Here is a 22,986-nt window from a genome sequence, read left to right on the forward strand (position 1 = left end):
AAGAGCTGTACATAGCATTTAGAAAATCCATGTAGTCATAAACTAAATGCAGATACTCAGCCAATGTCTAACCTGGCAAAGCATAAAATGTAGATCTCTCAACTTCTTTATCTGCATGGATGCAGTACTAACAGAGATGTCTCCAATAATAAAGTTTCAAGATTCTAACATAAACAGCACCCAAAAATAACATTTGAGAACAAAACATCAAAAATATCACATCAGCATGACCATGAGCCACAGAAGCCTTTTTGTTGCAATGCAGGTGAAGTATTTGTCAAGATGCATCCTCTCACCTAGTCCGACATCAGCCCTGCTATTTATGTTTTTGGTGCGCCATCTTACTGCCTAAATAACGGTGTTGTGTAGCGTGTTTCCCAGTCAACTGACAGGGGGAAAAGAGACCCAATTTGCAGAAATATCTCAAACACAGGCAGCTCATATCAATGCTTTTGTACAAATTAAAGTCATATTCTTTATTTAGATCTTACCTTGATGTCTTCTTTCTAAAATATTCAAATTCTGATAAAAGCAAATGGGTGTGTTTTCAAATTTTGCTGACTACATTTCAGTTGGCTGGAATGTAATGGAAGCTTGGAATGCTGAAATCGGATTAAGCTGAAGTATGTTTCTTTAAAAAAAAACAAATAAAAAGATACTACTATTGAAGAAAGTGTTTAAATAGCTTCGTTTCATTCAAAATACTTATTATCCTTTTGACCGATTTCTGCATTCTTGGTCACAACATGGCATCATAGGTAGTGGTCAAGGTAAAGTTGATGCATCAGAAATAATAAGCATAAAAATAGCATCAAGTTATACCTTGTTTTCTAATGTAACCAAATACCATCAAGTTATACGTTGTTATCTAATCTAACCAAATACCATCAAGTTATACCTTGTTATCTACTGTAACTAAATGCCATCACATTAAGGTCAAAATCCTCACTTCATGTCACATTAAAGTCAAAACCCTCACTTCATTACCCATATCTCTTGAATGTCACATTAAAATCAAAATCCTCACTTCATTACCCCATATCTCTTGAATGTCACATTAAAGTTAAAATCCTCACTTCATTAACCCATATCTCTTGAATGTCACATTAAAGTCAAAATCCTCACTTTATTACCCCATATCTCTTGAATGTCACATTAAAGTCAAAACCCTCACTTCATTACCCCATATCTCTACTGTCACATTAAAATCAAAATCCTCAAGGAAAAATCTCTGAGAAATTTCTGAGCCTGTTTTGGGGCTGAAATTCAGCCCATTCCAATCCAAAACTTCAAAAAGAACAACAAAAAAAAACAACTAAACATCCTTTACTATACTGGTTTGGGGAGAGAAATTACTATAATGACTTTAGCAAGAGATACAGAGTTCTAGCAACCTAAGCTAATAATTAGGCTGATAATTCAGGGTCTACAATGGATTCTAATATTTTAGGAAACTTACTTCTTTCCAGCAAGAACTGGGTGAAGTGGTGCCAACAGTGAGAAATGAGTGCAAAAGGTTCAAAATTATAACCTTCAAAATAGTCACTTCACGCTTCTTTTTTTTATTAGTACAGTAAAACCTGTCTTGTAAAACTACCCATTCTTCCAACAAAAATGCAGTTTCTCAAGACAGGTGTTCCATAATAGGTTTGTGCAAGATTACCATTTTCAAGGTCAAAATGTAGTAGGGAACGGAAAATATCCACAATACTGTACAATGTGTTTTATTTTCTATTTATAGTTCTTGTCAAAATATTGCAATAATTTAATCTCAAAGTAGCAATAACAATACCCATTTATCACAAAACATTTAGAATTATAACTGAAGATTATGTGGACATGTAGGATAACATATGAATTTCAAAATAAATAAGGTAATATATATTTATCTTGTCCATAAGTTAACCTGACATGCCCATATTTCAGACTAAATTCAAATGCAGTATATGAACTGCATTGTTAACTATGAAAATACTTTCTCTGTATGAATTAGAGGCTCTGATCAGGCTTTCAGTAGATATATATATATATATATATATATATATATATATATATATATATATATATATATATATATATATATATATATATATATATGTATGTATGTATGTATGTATGTATGTATATATATATATATATATATATATATATATATATATATATATATATATATATATACACACACACACATAACAATTACAGAAATCAAATGACAGAACCCATCTTGAAACAAAATAAATTTATTTAAAGAAAAAGCCAATATGCTCAATTCACTGGCAACATAATTAGATTAACTTGATATACAAAAGGTGTAACAGACCAGCACAGCAGTGAACAGATGACATTTTGGTGTAGGTTTTAACAATGGTAACAACAAAAATCAACAAGCAAGAACAAACCTTTTACAATGAAAATTGGCAATCTTTTAGTGGGAATTGCACAGATAGCAATTTAATTTCTAGCCATTGGGTCAAACCAGGCATTAAAGGTGGAAGCTAGGCAAGTTAGTAATTGTCACTGAGAAACCTAAACCGGCATCCAAGAAGCAATAAGAAAAGGTGTCATTCAAGCGACAGGGGCATGAAAGTAGTTTTTTTTTAACAGAATAATTTTTTTTAAAGAATAGCAGGAAAAGTAAAAACATATTGGCACTGGCAGGTTAAAAAGCATCACTGGCTGACGTGATTGTGTACTTGGACTGTTACGGTAATTGGTCTTTTTAGAACATTGTATAATCTTACCTGTCTTATTTTTAAGTTTGTCTCTCCATCTAAATTTGATGTCTCTATGTAACACATTGCCTGTGGCTCACTATATATAAAAAGAAATTAAAAGAAATTACAGGTTAATTTTAATTAAAAAAAGTATGAATGAAATCAGTTTGAAGTTTCTTCAAGCTCTAGCCTAATTTCTTGAACATTTCATTAAATAATAAAATAAACAATATATCAATTAAAAAAATTCTACAATTCTTTATAGTGCATTGGCATTAAGGCCATTAGGATACAAAGTATCTAACTTATGAATCCAATAAGTTTCTTTTATGAGTCTATTCAGGTCACCATGCACAATATCTACTGGCATGAAAGAGAAATCGAGTAGAGATTGATTACTGGGTTAAAGTGTGTTGAAATATTAGAGAAAACTGGAGAGCTCTATAATTTTTATATGAAAGTGATGGCTATGCATTCTCTTAGAAACTTGTTGAAATGTTTGTCCAACATACTGCATGCTACAGTTTTTACAGGTTATCAAATAAATCACATCAGTTGATATGCAGTTAGTATTATCACGTAGAGAAAATACCTCTTTTGTATTAGCGCTACTGAAAGAAGTACTTTCTCTTATGTTTGCACACTGACAGCACCAGTGTCTGTTACATTTTGATGACGAAAATTGTCTTTTTTATTTTCTGTATGGTTAGTTCTAATTAGAAAATCATGCAAATTCTTGGGTCTTCTATAAGCGAGAATTAGTTTATTTTTGTAAAGTGATTTTATGCTGGTTTTATTTGATAAATTTAGGAGATTATAATATTTATTATTATTATATGACCTATGTTAGGTAATGAAGGATTATATTGTATTGTGAAAGGAATTATATTTTTCTCTATTTTACATTCTGCTGTGTTTAAAGCCTCATGTTGAGTAAGATTATGGGCTTTGTTCAGTGCAGAATCAATTATATGTGTGGGATAATTTCTATTTTGGAAATATGTTTGTAATTTATACAACAAATTTTGTAATTGACAATCATCTGAAATAATGCATCTGTATCTTTTGGCCTGGCTATATGGTATACCGTTTTACATGACATGGGATGACATGAAGAATATTCCACATAATGTTGGATACTAGTTTCCTTGACATGAAAATTTGTAGAGATAGTACTATCAATATTTTTTATTACATTTACATCTAAAAATGAAACAAGCATACTAGATGCAGTATAAGTAAATTTAATCATCAGATGAAAATGATTTAGGTGATCAATACGTTTTTTCAGTTTTTCAGCTGAATGGTTCCAGATCATAAATATGTCATCTAAAAATCTGAACCAAACTGATGGATTAAACATTTAGTTTTGAAGAAATCTTTTTCTAATTTACCCATGAAAAGGAAGCTTATAAAGGAGCCAAAGGACTACCCATTGCCATACCTGTTATTTGGATGTAATTCGTATTATTAATTTAATTGAAAATAATTATTTTCCAAGATAAGTTTTATTATTTTACAAATATCTTCGCTAGATAGTGTGCTATTATTAGGATTGTTATCAAGAAAATATTTACATGCTTCAATACCATCTGCATGCAGAATGTTGGTATATAGTGATGTTACATGATACCAGGATTGAGTCATCAGATAGCCATGTAATAGACTTCAACCTTTTAATGAAATCAGTAGTATCTTTAATGTATGAAGGAAGTGATTTCATTAAAGGCTGTAAGACACTATCACTAAATTTGGATAGGTTTTCAGTATACGAATTACAACCTGATATAATGGGTCATCCTAGATAATTTAAGGGTAAATTATGGTCAAGATATTTATGAGTTTCGGGTAATATGTAGAACTGAGGTGTACGTTTTGTGCCTGAAGAAACATAAATGCAAAAATAGCTGCACAGAATTTTCGGTGTTTGTGTTGTTTTAATCCCAATTTTGAACATTTCCGGAAATCTTTCATTATTCTCCATTCCATGAGTTGTTGGACTGACCAGCAAGAAAAATAAATGAATGTTTTTCATTTTTGGATGCTTATACTTTTTCAAAGAAATTTCCAAGATTTTGCACAGACACATGGAAAATTTAAATCAAACAAATACAAGATACATACTTTGTATAGCATCACATCGATGATGAACAGAGCTATCTTAATAGCAGCAAATCCTGTACATTGTAAAGTGCAAGTGTTTATACCTGAAAGGTCTAGAGGGCTTACCCGTGAGAGAAACTGTCCTTTCAAATCCAAGATATATATTTTTTTGTTCCGAATGTGAAAAAAACATGTTCAAAGAGTCACAAATGAATGACCACTGGTCTGACAGACCTGTGTAGCCATAGTAAATATCTTACTCCTGTCTACCAGAAGTATGGTCAGTTTAGAGATAAAAAAAAGATGATTGCTGTACTGACCTAGATGACAGAATGACCAGGTCAGCTGGGAAGAATTGACCATTGACCACCTTCACAATATCTCCTACTTGAACATTTGTCCATTTCAGATCTTGCCATTCTCCATTCCTCAAAACTGAAATAAAAAAGTTTATTAATCTGCTTGAATGAATTTATATTCTTTATTCTTTTCAAAAATTCAACAAATCATGCACAAATGAAATTTAATTACAGTAAATAGCAAATTATCCATATATCAACTATCTAGATTTTAATGAAGGGGACAGAGTCCTGAATTACAATTTGTCAATTTAAACTATTTTACTAACACTGTTCAAAATTTAATATTAGTATATTAGTATCATGATGTTAAATACTCCCAAGGCAAGGAAATTTTAAATTTGCAAAGATAAAATTTTATTTTGGGGTTTCTAATAACCCAAGAAGTGGTTTGGAAACACAGAATTTTGTATTGTTGGCAAGACTGATTTTTCCTGCATCTTACTTCCTATCCAAGAAAACAGAATAAAATTTGGTTTCTAAACATACATGGTTTGGTATTTGGGACTATAGACAACATTATTTGTGGAATTCAATAGATTAGTGAATAGTTTGGTATTATACTGAAGAGCCAGGTTCATGTGTCTGATAAAGTGTGATTATTCATTTGAATCAGCATTGATGCTTTCTGAAGGGGATATTCTATATACTCCCCAAAGAAGTTAAAGTCCCCCAATTGTGTAATCAAGCAAGCACCTGCAGGTCAGATTTCCAAACTGATCTGTACACAACTGAGCCATAGTCAATTTTACTTAACTCCTGTATAACTGGAGTAGGACCATCCAGTCTGCTCCCAAATCAATGTGCAACAACTCATATTGAATTCAGAGCTTTCTTGAATTTGATCCTGTGGTATCTAATATGTTGAAGAAAATTTACTTTACGGTAAAAATTAAGTCCAGCAAATTTTTCTCCTACATAACAGGATAAGAGATACATCAGGATTTAGTTTTGGATCATCATGAAATCCTTATAATTGACAGAAATGCATACCAAGAGTTTTCTAATGCAAATTTCTAACTCTAGGCTTATCTGTAACTGGTGTTCAGTAGTGTATATATACTCAATAGCAAGTCAAATATTCGTCAATGTATAATAAAGAGTTAGTTCCTGGATTAAGTCATTTCAATAGGCTGTTAATTCTGATGCTGAAAAGGGTGACTGACAATATGCTGCCCTGTAATACAACCACATCCATAGGATAACTTTTAGAAAGAGTAGCACACACCTTAATTCTTAAATTTCTACTTTTTCAAAAAGCTGGATATAAAGACAACTAAGTGACCCCTTACATCTTAACTGAACAGGTCATTCATTATACTGTACTTCCATGTGATGTCATAAGCTTTCTCCAAGTCCTGCCAAAAAGGCTATATTATGTTCTTTCTTTACAAATATTCTGTAAGTCTTACTAGATGGTCAGTTATGCTTTTCTTGCTTCAGAATCCATACCGAAAATCTGATAGAAAATTGTTGGATTCTAGACACCAGAGGAGTGTGATTTATCATTGTTCCATTGTTTTTGCAACAAAACTTCTAAGTCCTATATGGAATTAGTCTAGAGAGTCGGTAAGGCCCCTTCTGGGTTGTTGTTGTTGTTGTAGGGTTTAATGCCATTTTTCAGCACAATGTAGGCTATACATGGCGGCCAGTGTAAATGGTGGAGGAAGAACCCTGGAAAACCACCAACCCATGAGAAGCTCCTGGCAAGCTTTTTCTAACACCCACACTGGCAAACCTGAGACTCAAACCCATGCAGACAGAGGTGAGTGATCTATAATAGTTAGCACTTTAGACCACTCTCCCACTTGGGGCCCCACCCTTCTGGGTGTATGTATTGGTATCAATGCTGCTTCTGCCAGATTTTCCTGAAAATATTCATTAGTATATTAAGGACCTGAGGTCTTCTGATCAAAAATAATACTTCAATGGCAATGCATCAAAACCTCAAATGGAGCTTCATAACACTACCATTATATTCAAGTTTGCACAGGTTTAGCATAATCAGTACTTACCCACAATGATGCTGTTCATGGGAGTCATAAAGTGGACCTCCTTATAGGTGAGGTTGCCTTATATTGAGGTATTTTATACATAATATTACTAATGAATAATGAAATGGGATCCATGTCTATAAAAAGGACCACCTTATAAAGAGGTGCCTTATAGCAGGAGTAATATACATGTACTTTTCTGACACAAAATTTGACATCTGATCAATAAAAAAACAATAATTAAAGATGAACTAAAACTGTACTTTTTAAGCATCTGAATCTATCTATATCACTATTTCTTTTTCTTTTTATTATTTCTCACCTGTTACTATTCTATTATTAACAGCATCATCTGCTCTGTGGCGTTTCTGAAATAAGATAAATAAAAACAATCATATAAATATTTGTTCTAAATATATGAAGATTCCTATAAAGTTTGCTCCAAAACTGAAAATGGAGAGAAATTTAATTCATATAATTTCCTACATTTAACAAACAAATTAATCCCCACAAATTACTACACCACCACCAAAAGGCAGAAAATGTCTACTCTTATACTTCCCTACAATTTTTAGATGCAGTCTTTAAGCTACAGTCTACAGTGAAGCTGTACTATCCGTAAGTCTGCAACGAAACAGTGTGTGTACATCATTAAACAAAACAGATCTTTTTAGACATAGCGAACAAAAAATTTCAGAATAAAAACTGCCAAAAATTTAAATGTCTGGATGTATTTCTTATTTTGACAGGACTACTGTAATTCCTGCCCAATCATAATGTAAAACTGGCAGTAATTTTTTGAATGGTGCAGGAAAGGCTATACAACCACTGGTAATGCGTACAAGTCCAACTGAAAAACTACAGAGACTTGGATCAGCCATCAAATAATGCACCATCACATCTGGTTCTATGTAGTTTGTTATCAGTTATCAGTAGAGCAAACAACACAGACCCTATTCTACCAGTGCATTATGCAAAAGCTGATCAGACACCATGTTGTTTGCAATTGAAACCTGACCTATAAGCAAGTATGTATGGTACATACCTAATGGTCATATCAATTGATAGGATATAACATGTACTTACTAGGTCCTTGAAAAAATGGGCACAATATCATCATTCTGATTATGCAAAGGCAGAATGAGATGACTTTGCACATTTTGTAATGTGTGACATGGCTAGGATGAAACTAAACTAAGAATTAAGTCCTGCAAATTTGTCTCCTAAATAGCAGGGGTAAGAGAATCATCAGGATTTAGTTTCGGATCATCATGATTTCTTTGTAATTGGCAGAAATGCATATGAGTTGTCTAATGTCCATTTCTGAACTCTATATGTATCCGAAATTGATGTTCAATAGCATAAATATTTTACAGCAGATAAAAAATTTGCTAACATATAATAAATAGTTCCTGGATTAAGTCATTTCAATAGGCTGTTAATTTTGATGCTGAAAAGGGTGACTGACAATATGCTGCCCTGTAATACAACCACATCCATAACATAACTTTTAGAAAGAGTAGCACACACCTTAATTCTTAAATTTCTACTTTTTCAAAAAGCTGGATATAAAGACAACTAAGTAACCCCTTACATCTTAACTGAACAGGTCATTCATTATACTGTACTTCCATGTAATGTCATAAGCTTTCTCCAAGTCCCACCAAAAAGGCTATATTATGTTCTTTCTTTACAAAATATTCTGTAAATGGTCAATTATGCTTTTCTTGTTTCTGAATCCATAGTAAAAATCTGATAGATCTGAACTCCATTATGGAACTGACAAACATGGTCTTTTTAGAGCTACTTGTTAACATCAGGAAAATCTAGACGACTGATCCATAATTCTTTCTTTTAATGTCCGATTCATGCATTTTAAAATACTAGTCAAGGCAGAATTCATTCTATGTAGGCTTGGACACACATGCCTATACAATAAAATGAAGTACAACAGAACCCAGACAATCAAAACTCCAAATAACTGGAAGCATGTGTCTGAAAAATAATCGATTACAAATATTGACATGGATGGATGATGTGTTAATGGGTGAACTGAAAATATGGATAAATATTAAATGCTCTGTTGTATTTTAGTTTAGAAGGTACAGAAAAAATGGGACTGTTTTTTATCCCAAGTTTTTTCATAAACAATGAGACAAATAGTGGATATATATATTTTTTGAGTAGATATAAGAAAACATTTCAGAGTGAAGTGGGAAACATTGTATTGTCATGAGTGGCTTTGCCACTTGTGACAATTGAAAATGTTCCATTTTACAAGTTCCAAAATTTTACAATAATATTAGGGGAGACACTTTTTACAAATTTTGTGTGTGTATGAGATTTGGATTTTAACATAGCTTTAACAATTTTTCAGTCATATCGCTACGATGTCTTCAGTGTGGCAGTTTATAGTGATGTCTAGCACTGGGGCATCATGCCGCAGACATGTATCGTGATGTCCCACCCGGTCACGTTATCCTGACACCCGACTGACCAGTCCTAACACTAACCTGCCCAATTAGTAGGACCACCAGAAAAGCGCACAGAAATAGTTAATTTTATCAACAACCAGAATACTGAAGTCTTTTTCCTGACAGAAACATGGCTAAAAACATGAGGCGATGAGCCCAAGTGTGCGGATCTAACACCCACTGGTTACTCCATCAAGTTGTTCCCCCGTAACTCTCACGGAGGTGGAATTGCTGTCATCACAAAGAACTCCATGATCAAATGTCTTAACCACACCACAACATTCAATTTCGACCACACATCGTTTGAACTAGTCCAAACCACACCCACACTGGAGCAAAGGTCAGTCCATTTTTTCTGCCTATACCGCCCTTCTCCTAGTAGAAAAAACAAGCTGACTGAATCTCTCTTATTGAAGCAGTTTCCGAATCTCCTGGAGTATGGAAATTTGATAGGTGGCAACCTGATTATTCTTGGAGATTTCAACTTTCACTTTGACTGTCCTGGAAACCATAACACATCAAATCTCCTAGATTCCATCAATGTTTTCAACCTCAAACAGTCAGTTAACCAACCCACCCATAAACACAGTCACATTTTAGACTGGATTCTTCACAGACCTGATGATAACATTCTACGGTCCTCCCTGGTATCCCATGAACTTTCATCAGATCACCTCTGCATTATATGCCATATTGACGTATCAGTCCCTAACCCTCCACCTTTATTTGCTACTAAGAGAAATCTCTGTATGATAAATAGAACCCAACTAATGCATGATATCCAAGCAAACCTAACAACTTGCTTACCTCCTACAGCAGAACAACTCGATAACTGCCTACTTTCATTGCTCGACAAACATGCCCCAGCTACCAAGTGCAGAATATCAATTCAAAAGTGTTCTCCATGGTATAGCAGTGTTAGGGACCAGCTTTGCACTGCTAAAAGAGACCGCCGTTAAGCTGAGAGGCGTTGGCTTTCCACCAGACTCACTATTCATAAGCAAATCTATGAAGCAGCTAAGAAGAATGTCACAAATATAGTCCATGCAGTGAAATCAGCCCACTACATTACTAAGATCATGGAAAGTTCCAGCTGCAAGAAGCTCTTCGAGATTACTAACAAGCTAATTTCAAGGAACAAATCTACACCACTTCCAACTAACTTCTCTCCAGTTGACCTTCCAGACATGTTTGCAAACTTCTTCTGTGACAAAGTACAAACCATTAGAGATAAACTTGACACCACAATTTCGATTGACTCATCATCACCATACAGTTGGGATACAGAATTTGAGCGGCAACCATTAGCAGCATTTGAACCTGTCTCTATGGATTTCATACGTACAATCCTGATGAAGAGTGCACCAAAGTCATGTGAACTTGATCCAATTCCAACATCACTACTGCTTGAGTGCTTAGATCCAGTATTGCCTTTACTACCTGATGTTATCAATACCTCTCTCTCATGAGGGGAATTCCCATCATTTTTCAAAACTGCCATTGTAAAGCCTCTGCTGAAGAAACCAACACTAGACCACAATGATTTAAAGAACTACCGCCCAGTTTCTAATCTCCCATTCATATAAAAAATCTTAGAAAAGGTTGTTCTATCCCGGCTTGTATCTCATCTGAATTCAAATAGTCTTTTTAGCAATGTACAATTTGCATATTGCCCTTGCCACAGTAATGAAACTACTGTTCTAAAAGTAGTTAATGATATTCTCTCTGCTTTGGATAGCAGAAAGATTACAGTCCTCACCCTCCTTAATTTGTCTGTAGCATTTGACACAATAGACCATGATATATTACTTCATAATCTCCAGCATGTATTTGGCATTCGTGATACAGCCTTACTGTGGTTCATGTCCTACTTGGTCAACAGGACACAAATTGTGTCTGCAAATAGAATACACTCCAGCCCAGTTGATCTATGTTGTGGTGTTCCACAGGGGTCTGTTCTTGGACCTATTCTCTTCATTCTATACACTCAGCCACTCTGAAGTGTCATAGATCATCATCCAGTGTCTCACCAATTGTACGCTGATGACACCCAAATATACAAATCTAGCCTCCCAACTGAAGTTGATGCTATCATCCAAGGTGTAGAGAGGTTCATTTCTGATGTGAAATCATGGATGACATGTAACAAGCTGCAGATGAATGATGATAAAACTGAGGCCATTCTGATCACAAAACAAAGAATTTCTCATTCACATCCTTTACCTGAAACAATAAATATCAGCAACACCAGCATTAAATTCACACAATCAGTATGAAACCTAGGTTTTACTCTGGACAGTACTCACACATGCACCAACATGTCATGAACATATGCAAGGCTGCATATCTTGAGCTGAGACACATCAGCTCCATTCGCAAATATCTTTCAGTTGATGCCACTAAAACACTTGTGTGTTCATTAGTACTTTCAAGACTGGACTATTGTAACTCAATTCTGTCTGGTTCATCTCAATATCTACTCCAGAAACTTCAAAGCACAGCTGCTCGGATCATACTTAGAATACCACGATCAGAGCACACCTCCCTGCCGCTCTGTACCCTACAATGGCTATCCATTCGATCCAGAATCAAACACAAAATTTGTTCTCTGTGCTACATTTCACTGATGGATTCTAGTCCAACATACCTATCCGACCTCACCCATGTGTACACACCAGCAAGATACTTACGCTCCTCTTCTGACAAATGTATACTCAGTATTCCCACTATGAAAACAAAGTCATATGGACAGCATTCTTTTGCATACCAGGGCCCAGCAACGTGGAATGAATTGCCCATGAACTTAGACACAAAGACACAGTGCTCTCAAAACTCACTTATTTTGACTGCAAGTTGTTGTTGTTGTTGTTGTTGTTGTGGGGTTTAACGCCATTTTTCAGCACACAATAGGCTATACATGGCGGCCAGTATTAATGGTGGAGGAAGAACCTGGGAAAACCCCAGAAAGAACCACCGACCCACGAGAAGCTACTGGCAAGCTTTCTCACATACCCACATTGGCTAAATCCGAGACTCGAACCCACGCAGACAGAGGTGAGATGGCAATGATCCGTAATGGAGAGCACTTTAGACCACTTGGCCACTTGGGGCCCCTTCGACTGCAAGAACAAATTTAAAGACCTAATAATGTTTCCTACCTTAAATATTCTCAGCATGTTTTTCATGTTTTCTAATTTCATGGTGTTTGTTTTTGTAATCATATCATTATATATGTTTTTTATCTTATAGGTGTTGTCTAATGTTGCAAAGCGCTTAGAGCTTCTAAAGATTAGGCGCTGCACAAAGTCCTCATTATTATTATCATTATTATTATTAATGCTGAGCACCAAGCAAGGCCGCTGTCAGTACCGTTTTTTTTTTTTTACGTCTTTGGTATGATTCAGCTGGGGATTGAACCCACGACCTCCTGCATCCGAGGCAGATGCTCTAACCACTAGGCCACTGCAGCTTTATTCTCCAACTGATATATTTCAATATTACATTATGAAATATATAATATATTTCAAAATCTCATTATATGATATATACTTAAAGCTGTCAATGGGTACCCTGCTACTTGCCCATCGATAATAGGGGGCCCCGAGTGGCCAAGTGGTCTAAAGCGCTCTCCGTTACGGATCACTGCCATCTCACCTCTGTCTGTGTGGGTTCGAGTCTAGGATTCAGCTAATGTGGGTATGTGAGAAAGCATGCCAGTAGCTTCTCGTGGGTCGGTGGTTCTTCCTCGGGTTTTCCTGGGTTCTTCCTCCACCATTAATACTGGCCGCCATGCATAGCCTATCGTGCACTGAAAAATGGCGTTACACCCCACAACAACAACAACAACAAAAGCCCATCGATAATAACCTGGGTAATAAAATAGACAACCGAGTACCTGTTAAAAATTAAAAAATAAAATAAAATAAAGAAGAAAGCAAACCATGTTTCCAAGTTCAGATCAAAGACATCAGGAGTGAACAAGACACAGAATAATGATTATAGTTTGAGGCTTGTGTCGTGTGATGTCCACTGGCTGCTCGCATTTATTTATTGTTAGACCTCCATCTAATTTCTTTATTTTCTATTTATAATAACTGTACACGAAACCATCCCATGAAAACGGACGGGTTTCTTGAATGTGAAACCATGTGTCACTTATAATACTAATAATTACGCTTATACCTCTCTTGGGGGTTGGCATCTATGAACCTACAACAAAGTAGTTCAGGTTCACATTTAATACAATTTTCCTTTGATCAGGTACCAGGGTAACAGATTGTTAGGATTGACAGGTACCCTGTAGAAGTTTTCTAAAATTCAGACAGCTCTATATATTATATAATAAACGTTTATTCTGCACCTAAAACACTACAAAACAGTGGTTATATAAGGATTGAGTGGAGGAGTGTACTATGTGCTTTACACTTCAGGTCAAAATACACAATTGCTTATGTGGTTAGCTCCTTGTTTCCATAACATAACCACATGGAAATAAAATCTAATATGTAAACAGATGAAATCTGGTAAAATTTAAATGTACGTCTATCAATGATGCTGATGTTTGTATGACCCTCCCTTCACATTGACTTATACTTGGACACTGTATTCACTTCAAAGTACATGTCCAATAGATCATTTCAAACATGCATACATAGTGTGCATGCAGATCTGGATCCAAAGTTATTAAAATTGTACATTAAACAAGCAGAGCAGACTCTGATTCACAGGTACATAGTAGTCCCTTATTACAAGACTGTTTACATGTGACATGAAAAAGAACAGTGATACAAATGATAGTAGTTCTATGCTTGGGTATACTGTAAGGAAAATAGAAGACCAAAACTATGTTACAAATATTGTAGTGTTGTAGTGAGAAGCCACTATATATGGTGAACTATATGATGGCAGATCTGATTTATTTTGTCCGCAGTTATATCTGTACTAAACATGAGAAGATATCAGAGATGCTGTCACAGGTTTATCTGCAGAGGGGATCTCCCTCCTCATCACCAAAATGAGGAAAAAGTGAAACATAAAGGGTGAGATAATCACCATAGTTAATTATCTACCTAACACTTAAATATCGGTTTCTTCCTGCTCCACCCTGTTTGGTCTCTACTGAAACCAAATTCCTCTTAAGATTCCCCTTTTCCCTCATGCATAGTCTTTAAATTGATGACTGTTTCTGATGTTAATCTGAGTCCGATAATAGTGTTCCGTGCTGAGAACCCACTTTCACAGTTGTGTAAACAGATGTATGCCAGCTAACTTAACCAGCTTAAACAAGTTGGGAAACTGTTCTTTATGGGTTATTTTATAAACTTTTCCACAGCTTATAGGGGTTGTCTCATGGCTATGTCCAAAATGCATGTGATATGGTGACTTGGTGTGTCAGATAAAAGTTGATGTCCTGAAATTCAAATGCTGATTTCCAACATAAAAGGGATATTTTTTTCCACAATTTGTGCAAATATTACACTACATACTTCACATCTTGGCACTATGTTGTAACCATTTGTACATGCAACAGCCAAGATTTCTGAACCTTTGCGTTAAATTTTCTTTGGCAGTTCATCTAACCTGGTATCTCGCATCATTTTTGGAATTATGATCCTCTGTTTGACACGAAAATCCACATCATTTACTTTCTTCATCCCTCCATTGACTTTGTACGTTTACACCAGCACTGACTTCAAGTTTGAAAAGAATCAGTAATGTTCTGCTCAGACATGTTTGACTATAAACTCACTTTACAGAAAAAGACCAAAATTCACACATGCACATATGTGAGAAAAGGGTATAAATTGCATAACCACTCAAGTACACAATTACATAACTACACTAGAACACAATTGCATAACCACTCTAGTACAGAACTGCATAACAACTCTAGTACACAACTGCATAACCACTCTAGTACACAACTGCATAACCACTCAAGTACACAATTGCATAACCACTCTAGTACACAACTGTATAACCACTCTAGTACACACATTCTTCTGTCATAAATGATCAGCAGGATTTCCAATTATCCTTTCACATTAACCGACATCTGCATAATTTGAAATGAAAAGAGGTATTTGCACCAAATAAGTATTATTACCTATAAAATTTACTTAGAGTCTTAGTTGTTCAGTTTAAGACAGTGGTTAAATATAACTTCTATTCTGCTCAAGGTGCATTTTTATATATACATGATTTTTAATGAATCTGAGGGATGCATACTCATAAACACTGATAGCAACTATGAAATATGATAGCAGCCACACCTCACTCATACTTACGTAATCTTCTATGATTTCCTTGATGGCAGATACTGTCAAAATGAAGATGAGTGGTACCGCTGTAGTGTATCTTCCTGTAGGTGACACATGTGGGATTTGCTACAAGAAGATAATGCATAAATGAAACCCTTCTGAATTTTAGCATTTTAAAAATTATAAGACCTGTTTATGATAACTACTGAGTTAACTTCAGGAACCAAATTCTTTTTAAAAATCCAAAATTTCAGCGTATCAAAACCTACTGTCACAATCTGAGCACTGGTAGATGGTCAAACCCATATTTTATAACTTAAAAAAATTAAAAAATGAAGGCATATTGTTTATTCTCTTTTATTTAGTGGATATCAAAGTTCTGTGGATTTTATAGTAGCTACAAGACATAAATTTAAAGACAATAACATCTCCCTTCCTCACCACAGGTATATCCATGAACTTAAGAATCGTAGAGAAAAAATAATTATTTTTAAAGTTATGAATCATTGGGAAATAGTGAACGGATTTTAATTCTTACCTGTAGTAAGGCGATGAAAAGGAAGAAGATATTGGCATACTTTCTAAACTGCTCAAAGAGAAACTTTGGAAGGAAGGTTATAATGCTGTATTTGGCAGTGCTGGAACAATAAGAGAAAGCTATAAATATCTATACTATACCAGATTATAAGGGATACATTAAATAACGGTTTTTTCTTCCGGTAACTAAATGTAAGCAAACCGTTTTCACAACATGCAATTTTGGTGTGAGTTTTTCACCATGTCAGTTACATGTATATCAAATATCAGGTCACGGACAACATTCTCTGTCATGATATAAAATTGAAAAAGATCCTCAAGCTTAGAATAACAAGTTAAAATTAAAATTATAACTAATGTATACTGCTTTGATAAATATTTACTTTTGGACATAAAACATTACACTGAATGTCTGTGAGTTTGCACTGCCCTCTGAAACAGTAAGCAAAGGAAATAAATCATTAGCAAAAAGGTTAATTTATTAATGAATTTTGCAAACCAGTTGAATAATGGCCAATATTTCAGTAACAAGAATGCAGAGACTGTAAAAACAACAAAGTATTCTTTCTATGAAAATATTTTCATGCTTTTTATTTTTTTAAATTTGTCTGCACCCTACAATATCATAAGGACATGCAAATTTTTGTTAAATTTACACTACCTACCTATCAATGTTTTACTGAACACATCACATAATAATTTCTTAAGTTCAATTTGGCTTAACATCAGGAATTTATATTAGGACAGTACACCTTCCCCTTGATTTCAGGGCAGCATACAAGTTCCCAGAAGCTTCTGCAATCACATTACATTATCTGAAATAATCTATTACTGCCTTCTCCCCTGGGAACTATTCTCCTATAGTGCTGTCTGGTAGAGTACAGTAACCAAGTCAATTGCCACCATGCAACACTGAAGATGAAATATCTCTCTCAGGAGAAAGCAATATGATACAATAGGGTTGTTTAGCAGTGGCCATCATGTGACCTCACATCCCAAAATATAATCTACCGGTAGTTGCAGTTTCAGACAAACAGATATGGTGGGTCAGTACCATTATTTAAAATAAAAATTCCTGAAATTGGAGAAAATGGATAAAGCAAAATAACTTTTAATCAATATAATGAAGCAGTAATTAATCTGACTGATTACATTTATTGCTGCCTAATAACCTGTACATTTTGATGTTCTGTTCTGTTCTTACACCTCTATAACGATTCATAAACACATTCTACTGTTTTAATGCACTATAATACCTATGTACACAAGCTGTTATTTTAATATCCATTTTAAACTTATTACATATTTTTCTGATTTTATTGGGTTTTTTAAAAAAGTTCAACCATTCCAAAATTTGACTTGTTTTTCATTTTTATTTATAATAATACATAATTATAAAACATTAGTAATTCTTTTCTTCCATATTCAACTAATGTTAACGCAAAATACAACAGCATGTGCAGAAATGCTGGGTATGAAACGCTCTGGTTATGATGTGACGTATGCACCCTGCTGGACTCCCCATCACACACCATGCCCGAATTTGGGTTAACATATCATTTAAACATTTCTTTTAAAAGTGCTTGTTAAAAAAGATCACGTGAACCTGTAGTCTTTATATGAGTCCAGGCCCTTAAGTCTTTATATCATTTCTGCAACATAATGGCAATTAAATGACGAAGTAGCTTGTGCTCTAACATGAGAAAAACATTTATTTTCTGTCTGTTAAAATTATGGGGGGGTGTTGGGCATTTAAGATCGAATTTGAAAGCATTAGTTTGTTTTACTCTAGTCAAAATGGGCATAATTAAACAATCTTTATTATTAAAATGTACTTTAACCTTGTAATTAATTTCCAAAGATTTACAACTGAATCTTACAAAACTCAAATAATAATAATAATAAAAATAATAATAATAATAATAATAATAATAATAATAATAGCTGTTGTTGTCATAGTTATTATTATTATTATATATCTTTGCAGGGTTATACAATGCATAGAGACAGGAATAGTGTGTCCAATTTCCATAACTTGTTTCACAACAATTATCAAAAGTTGGACAACACACAAAGGTTGTCACTTTACTTTTATAAAGATGAAAGAATAAGGATTACTGTATGCTGTATCATATGTTAATCTGAAAATACAGCTGTTAGCGCAATGCCTAGGGAGTGAATGACATCATCAAACAACAACCCTATAGTGAAGCACAAGTGTAATTGAATAAAAGTAACTGAAGAAGAACGTTGCCTCATTTTAAAGTCAAAACAACTTTTGAATAAACAAATTTGTTTCATGACCCACACATTCACAGTGTACTTGATCTTGACGTTGAATCTTTAATATTGTATGCCATACACTTACTAGCAGCGATACATGTATATCCCTAGTGTTATCTCTCCATCTTAATGGGTTGTAAACAAAATAATGGTAATAATACATACTAAGGTTTATCAAGTTTAATTCCTGTAAAACTCTGATCCAAAAGGAAAGAACAACTCTGATCCATAGTTGTGACCTTTAATGTCTTTAACCGTCTAATAAACAACGACACACTAAAAGTTCAAAATTATCCTACAGATTAAATTAAACATCGTCCACTTTTTTGTTTTGATTGCTTTCTAACCAGTGTATAATCAATGATTACATATCTCACCTCAACTTTTGATATAGTTTGTACAGCTCAGTATCACAAATGATAGCTGCATAACTAAGTGAATTTTCACATGAGCATCTCAAAATGTAGATAAAAATTACTTATTTCATATTGCACCCAAATGGTATTACACCCAAATAGATCAATATACAGATCAACACTTGTGATACATGCTTAAACAAATAGGTCTGTGTACATGTAACCCACCAGACTGGTCCTGGATTTTTGGAAGAATATATTTTTCTACAGGACTGAGCCATCATGGAAGCCTTTATGTGCCATACGCAAACAAACACTGTCTGCATAATCTAGGTTTCATTAAAATATATTTAATTTCTACTTGCACTCTGTGTATGATATGATTTGTCTAAGATGCAGATAATGCTTTTTACCTGAGGCATGAGACAATTCCAAAAACTTTGTCTATTATCTTGTCATTGTTGAACTTCAATTGTTTTTAAAAACATCAGTGCAAAAATATAATTATATTTAACAATATATATTAAAAAATACTTGCTTATAAGATGAGTCCAACTGCACATTGCACAGACCCAGATCTGCCATCCAATAATGCACCAACAGATCTGGGTCTGTGCAGTTTCTTAGGAGTAATCAGTAGAACAAACGACACAGACCCTGATCTGCAGGTGCATTATGTTATGAGAGATCAGGATCTATATTGTTTGCCATTGGACTCACCTCATAGATGAGTATGTACAGTACATAAATTAATAGGCATTGTCAAATTTTGGCAAAATATGATAGTGTCTGTAAGTAAAGTGACCAAAGATATATATAAAACAGCATCAATGCATCTATTAATTACTAACATGGATAACAAGAACTTAAAAGATTGTAATATTCATACAGTATTTCCATGAATATGAAAGCATACACAATAACTATTAATAATGAATGTGTATTATTTTTATTGATACAACTTTTTACCACTTGAATTTTGCACATGAATCAGAATATCTGATGTGTGATGCATAGGTGTCAATCCCTTGAGATGAAAACCTGTACGACAGACCAATAAAAACCTTACAAAGACCAACAAAAACTTACACGAAAAAATGTATTCCTACATTATATATGATTAACAGTGTTAAAACAGCAAATGCTATACACAAAGTATTTTTACACATATTTGTATACTTATTTACATTTCTGAAACTTTATTTCATTCTTTTTACTTATAACACTTATCATCTTCCTGCTTTGGCTAAGCAATGAAGCTTTCGGTGGATGCTCCCTTCTTCATTTCAAATTTTTTTTCATGCAGTTTTGTCCTGAAGTGTTTCTCCAGATCATAAATGCTCGACACCACCACTTTAATGTCTTTACTGCATATTTTACAAAAAGCATGGGAAGATCCTAATTTGGATACATCTACAATGTCAGGGAAGACTTTAATCCAATCAGCCTGAAACTTGCCACAACCTCAGTCAGTGTCTTCAAGCTTGTGTTTCTTTGAGTTAGGCTCAGCCATTTGATGGATGGAATATTTCAACTAAATGAAAAATAAAACAAAAAAAAAATTAATTTTTTTAGATTTGTCATGTGATATAGGAATATTTCCCAATTACAAATGTGTTACGAATTTATATTTTTCCCCATAAACACCAAGATATTACACCAGGAACTCTCCAAAACTTTAAATCTAGAAATAATTTTTTTTGACACAGTAGCAGTCCAGAAGTTTAAACTTCGTAAGCTGTTGATCATTTCTATTAAAATTGCATATATGATATTTGAAGAGTTATGAATTTGCTATATGGTGAGCCACGAGAATGACGTCACTCAGTATCTCTACTACGTCCATCATTATGGCAATGCATCTTCCTGTTTGAATTACATATCTGACAAACTTATTTCAAAACTGTAACAGCAAGATAAAATGCCAGTGCTAAAATCAGTAGAGTATTTATTTTTAATTAGTATATTGTTAAAATTTTAATAAATCAACTTTATCTCCACACAGAAAAGTTGGACAAATTACAGTTACACCAACATGACAGCCACACTATGTAAAGTATGAAAATTGATGCAAACTTCAGGCATTTGATAGTAATAAGTATAAATAATAAAATAATAATGTATAAAATAAGAAAACATACTTACTACACAGGTAGTCAGTCAATATTAGAAATCCGAGCGAGCATCAAATTTCAGAGCGATAAACAACAAGATCTTCACACACAGGAGTTGAATCATGAATGAAACTCGTTTCATTATCAAAGGAAAAACGCGGTTTTGAGTATGATTGGATTGGTTGTTTCGGGCCACCCTGATCTCACTTAATTCTCACTCTAAAACAAAAAATTATGCCCAGAGTCCAGAATGCACATAAAACAAAAAATATTTTTTAAAACATTTTTTTACAGAAAAAAACACAAAACAGCTGTATGGCCGTACACTAACAAAAAAAAGGAGAAAAAATGTACAAATCACAGGTAAACCATACAAGTTGACACCTATGATGATGTTTTATAAAGAGTATAGACACATGTAGACATACTGTATGCATACAAAATAAAAATGAAGTAACAACTTATTTGACACTGGCTTTTTTCAAAGTAGGTTTACTTCTGAGACTGGCTAAGTTTCATATTTACTTTTGTGATAATTGTTTTACAAGAGATATATCACAACAAATATGAAGTTTCATCCCTTAAGCACCTCTTGAGTTATAAGGCAGAAAACCAATTTTTTTTTGGTGAAATATGTGTCTTTAAAAATACTTACCCAATCATAACACCATAGAATTACTACTACTACCTTGCAAATCCAGCCCTCCCAGGTTAAACGCTTTTACATAATCAGCAAAAAGTTATCTACCCACCTAGCTGGTGGTTGGGTAGGGGTGACCTTCCATTGGTACAGGCATTGGTACCAAATCCCAAAAATATCTCAGTTATCAATGGAGCAGAAGGCATGCTCTCTATATGGATGTAAACTGTGGGCCGGCTGGGAGGGTGTCTGTGTATTATGAAGTATTCTTGAAGAAACACATTTTACTAGAAAAAATTGGTTTCTTCTTTAAATATGTTACCCAATCATAATACCTTAGGAGAATAGGTTAGAGGTCACAGAGGGAGGTACATCCCCTCACCCCAGAGATGCCATCTCCAGTCCTCTAAGGTATGTGATACAGCTTCTAGATGACTGGAGAAGATTCTATCTGTTAAAAGCAGCTTCTAAAATATTTTCCCTCCCACAAAAACGGTGGAAGTCATGAAGCCATGTCTTATGAAGCTGTTGAACAATCCTGATAGGTGGTCTGCTGTGCCATGGCTATAGTTCTTACCAGACTGAGTTGTTCCCTTTAGGATGAAAGACCTCTCTGAGATAAAAACCGAAGAATACTGAATCTGATCTTCATCACATGGCCTGGATAATGTCAGTTAGAGAGCAGTTCCAGTCAAATGCCTTGCTTCTGGAAACTGCCCTAAACTTTGAAGTCAAGATGCATAACAACTTCATTTGAGCTAGGGTTATATCTCTATCTGCTGAACAAATAACCCTTCGATTTGTTAATTTTCAGAGGTAAAAAAATCAGTGTCATCTCCCTTGACACAATGGCTCTGTCATTTTTAAGATACCAATTCCATGCTGTTCCTGGCAATGAAAGAGGGTATTGTCACGAGTGAATGTGACTCATCTTGTTGGAACTGCATGAAATTTGAGTCCACTGATAAGGCATATATTTCCCTGATATTGATCCATCATGTTGGAACTGTAATAAGATGGGTCCACCAAGAAATGTATTGTTGATTTTGTGTGCAGATTGCCAAAGTAAAGAGGAGGCAGGATGTATATGATACATGAACTAATTCAGCTCTTGAGAGCAGTTCAACTGGTGCCTTGTTCAGCCAGGTTAAT

General features: G+C 34.4%; 1 protein-coding gene across 3 annotated transcripts in view; it reads right to left on the reverse strand.

Annotated features, from left to right (window-relative positions):
- LOC149796878 (putative phospholipid-transporting ATPase IA) overlaps positions 1–22,986 on the reverse strand; it is a 194,715-nt gene that overhangs the window by 122,690 nt on the left and 49,039 nt on the right. For all 3 annotated transcript variants that reach the window (XM_089961529.1, XM_089961527.1, XM_089961528.1), the window contains exons 3-7: positions 16,443–16,542; positions 15,932–16,030; positions 7,493–7,538; positions 5,138–5,252; positions 2,742–2,811 (exon numbers count right to left, since the gene is read on the reverse strand). In XM_089961529.1, coding sequence (XP_089817655.1) covers positions 2,742–2,811; positions 5,138–5,252; positions 7,493–7,538; positions 15,932–16,030; positions 16,443–16,542 — 430 coding nt within the window. The remainder of the gene's footprint in view (positions 1–2,741; positions 2,812–5,137; positions 5,253–7,492; positions 7,539–15,931; positions 16,031–16,442; positions 16,543–22,986) is intronic.

This window comes from Sinohyriopsis cumingii, chromosome 6 (genome assembly GCF_028554795.1).
Source record: "Sinohyriopsis cumingii isolate HCF-2022 chromosome 6, ASM2855479v2, whole genome shotgun sequence".
Classification (NCBI taxonomy): Eukaryota; Metazoa; Mollusca; class Bivalvia; order Unionida; family Unionidae; genus Sinohyriopsis; species Sinohyriopsis cumingii.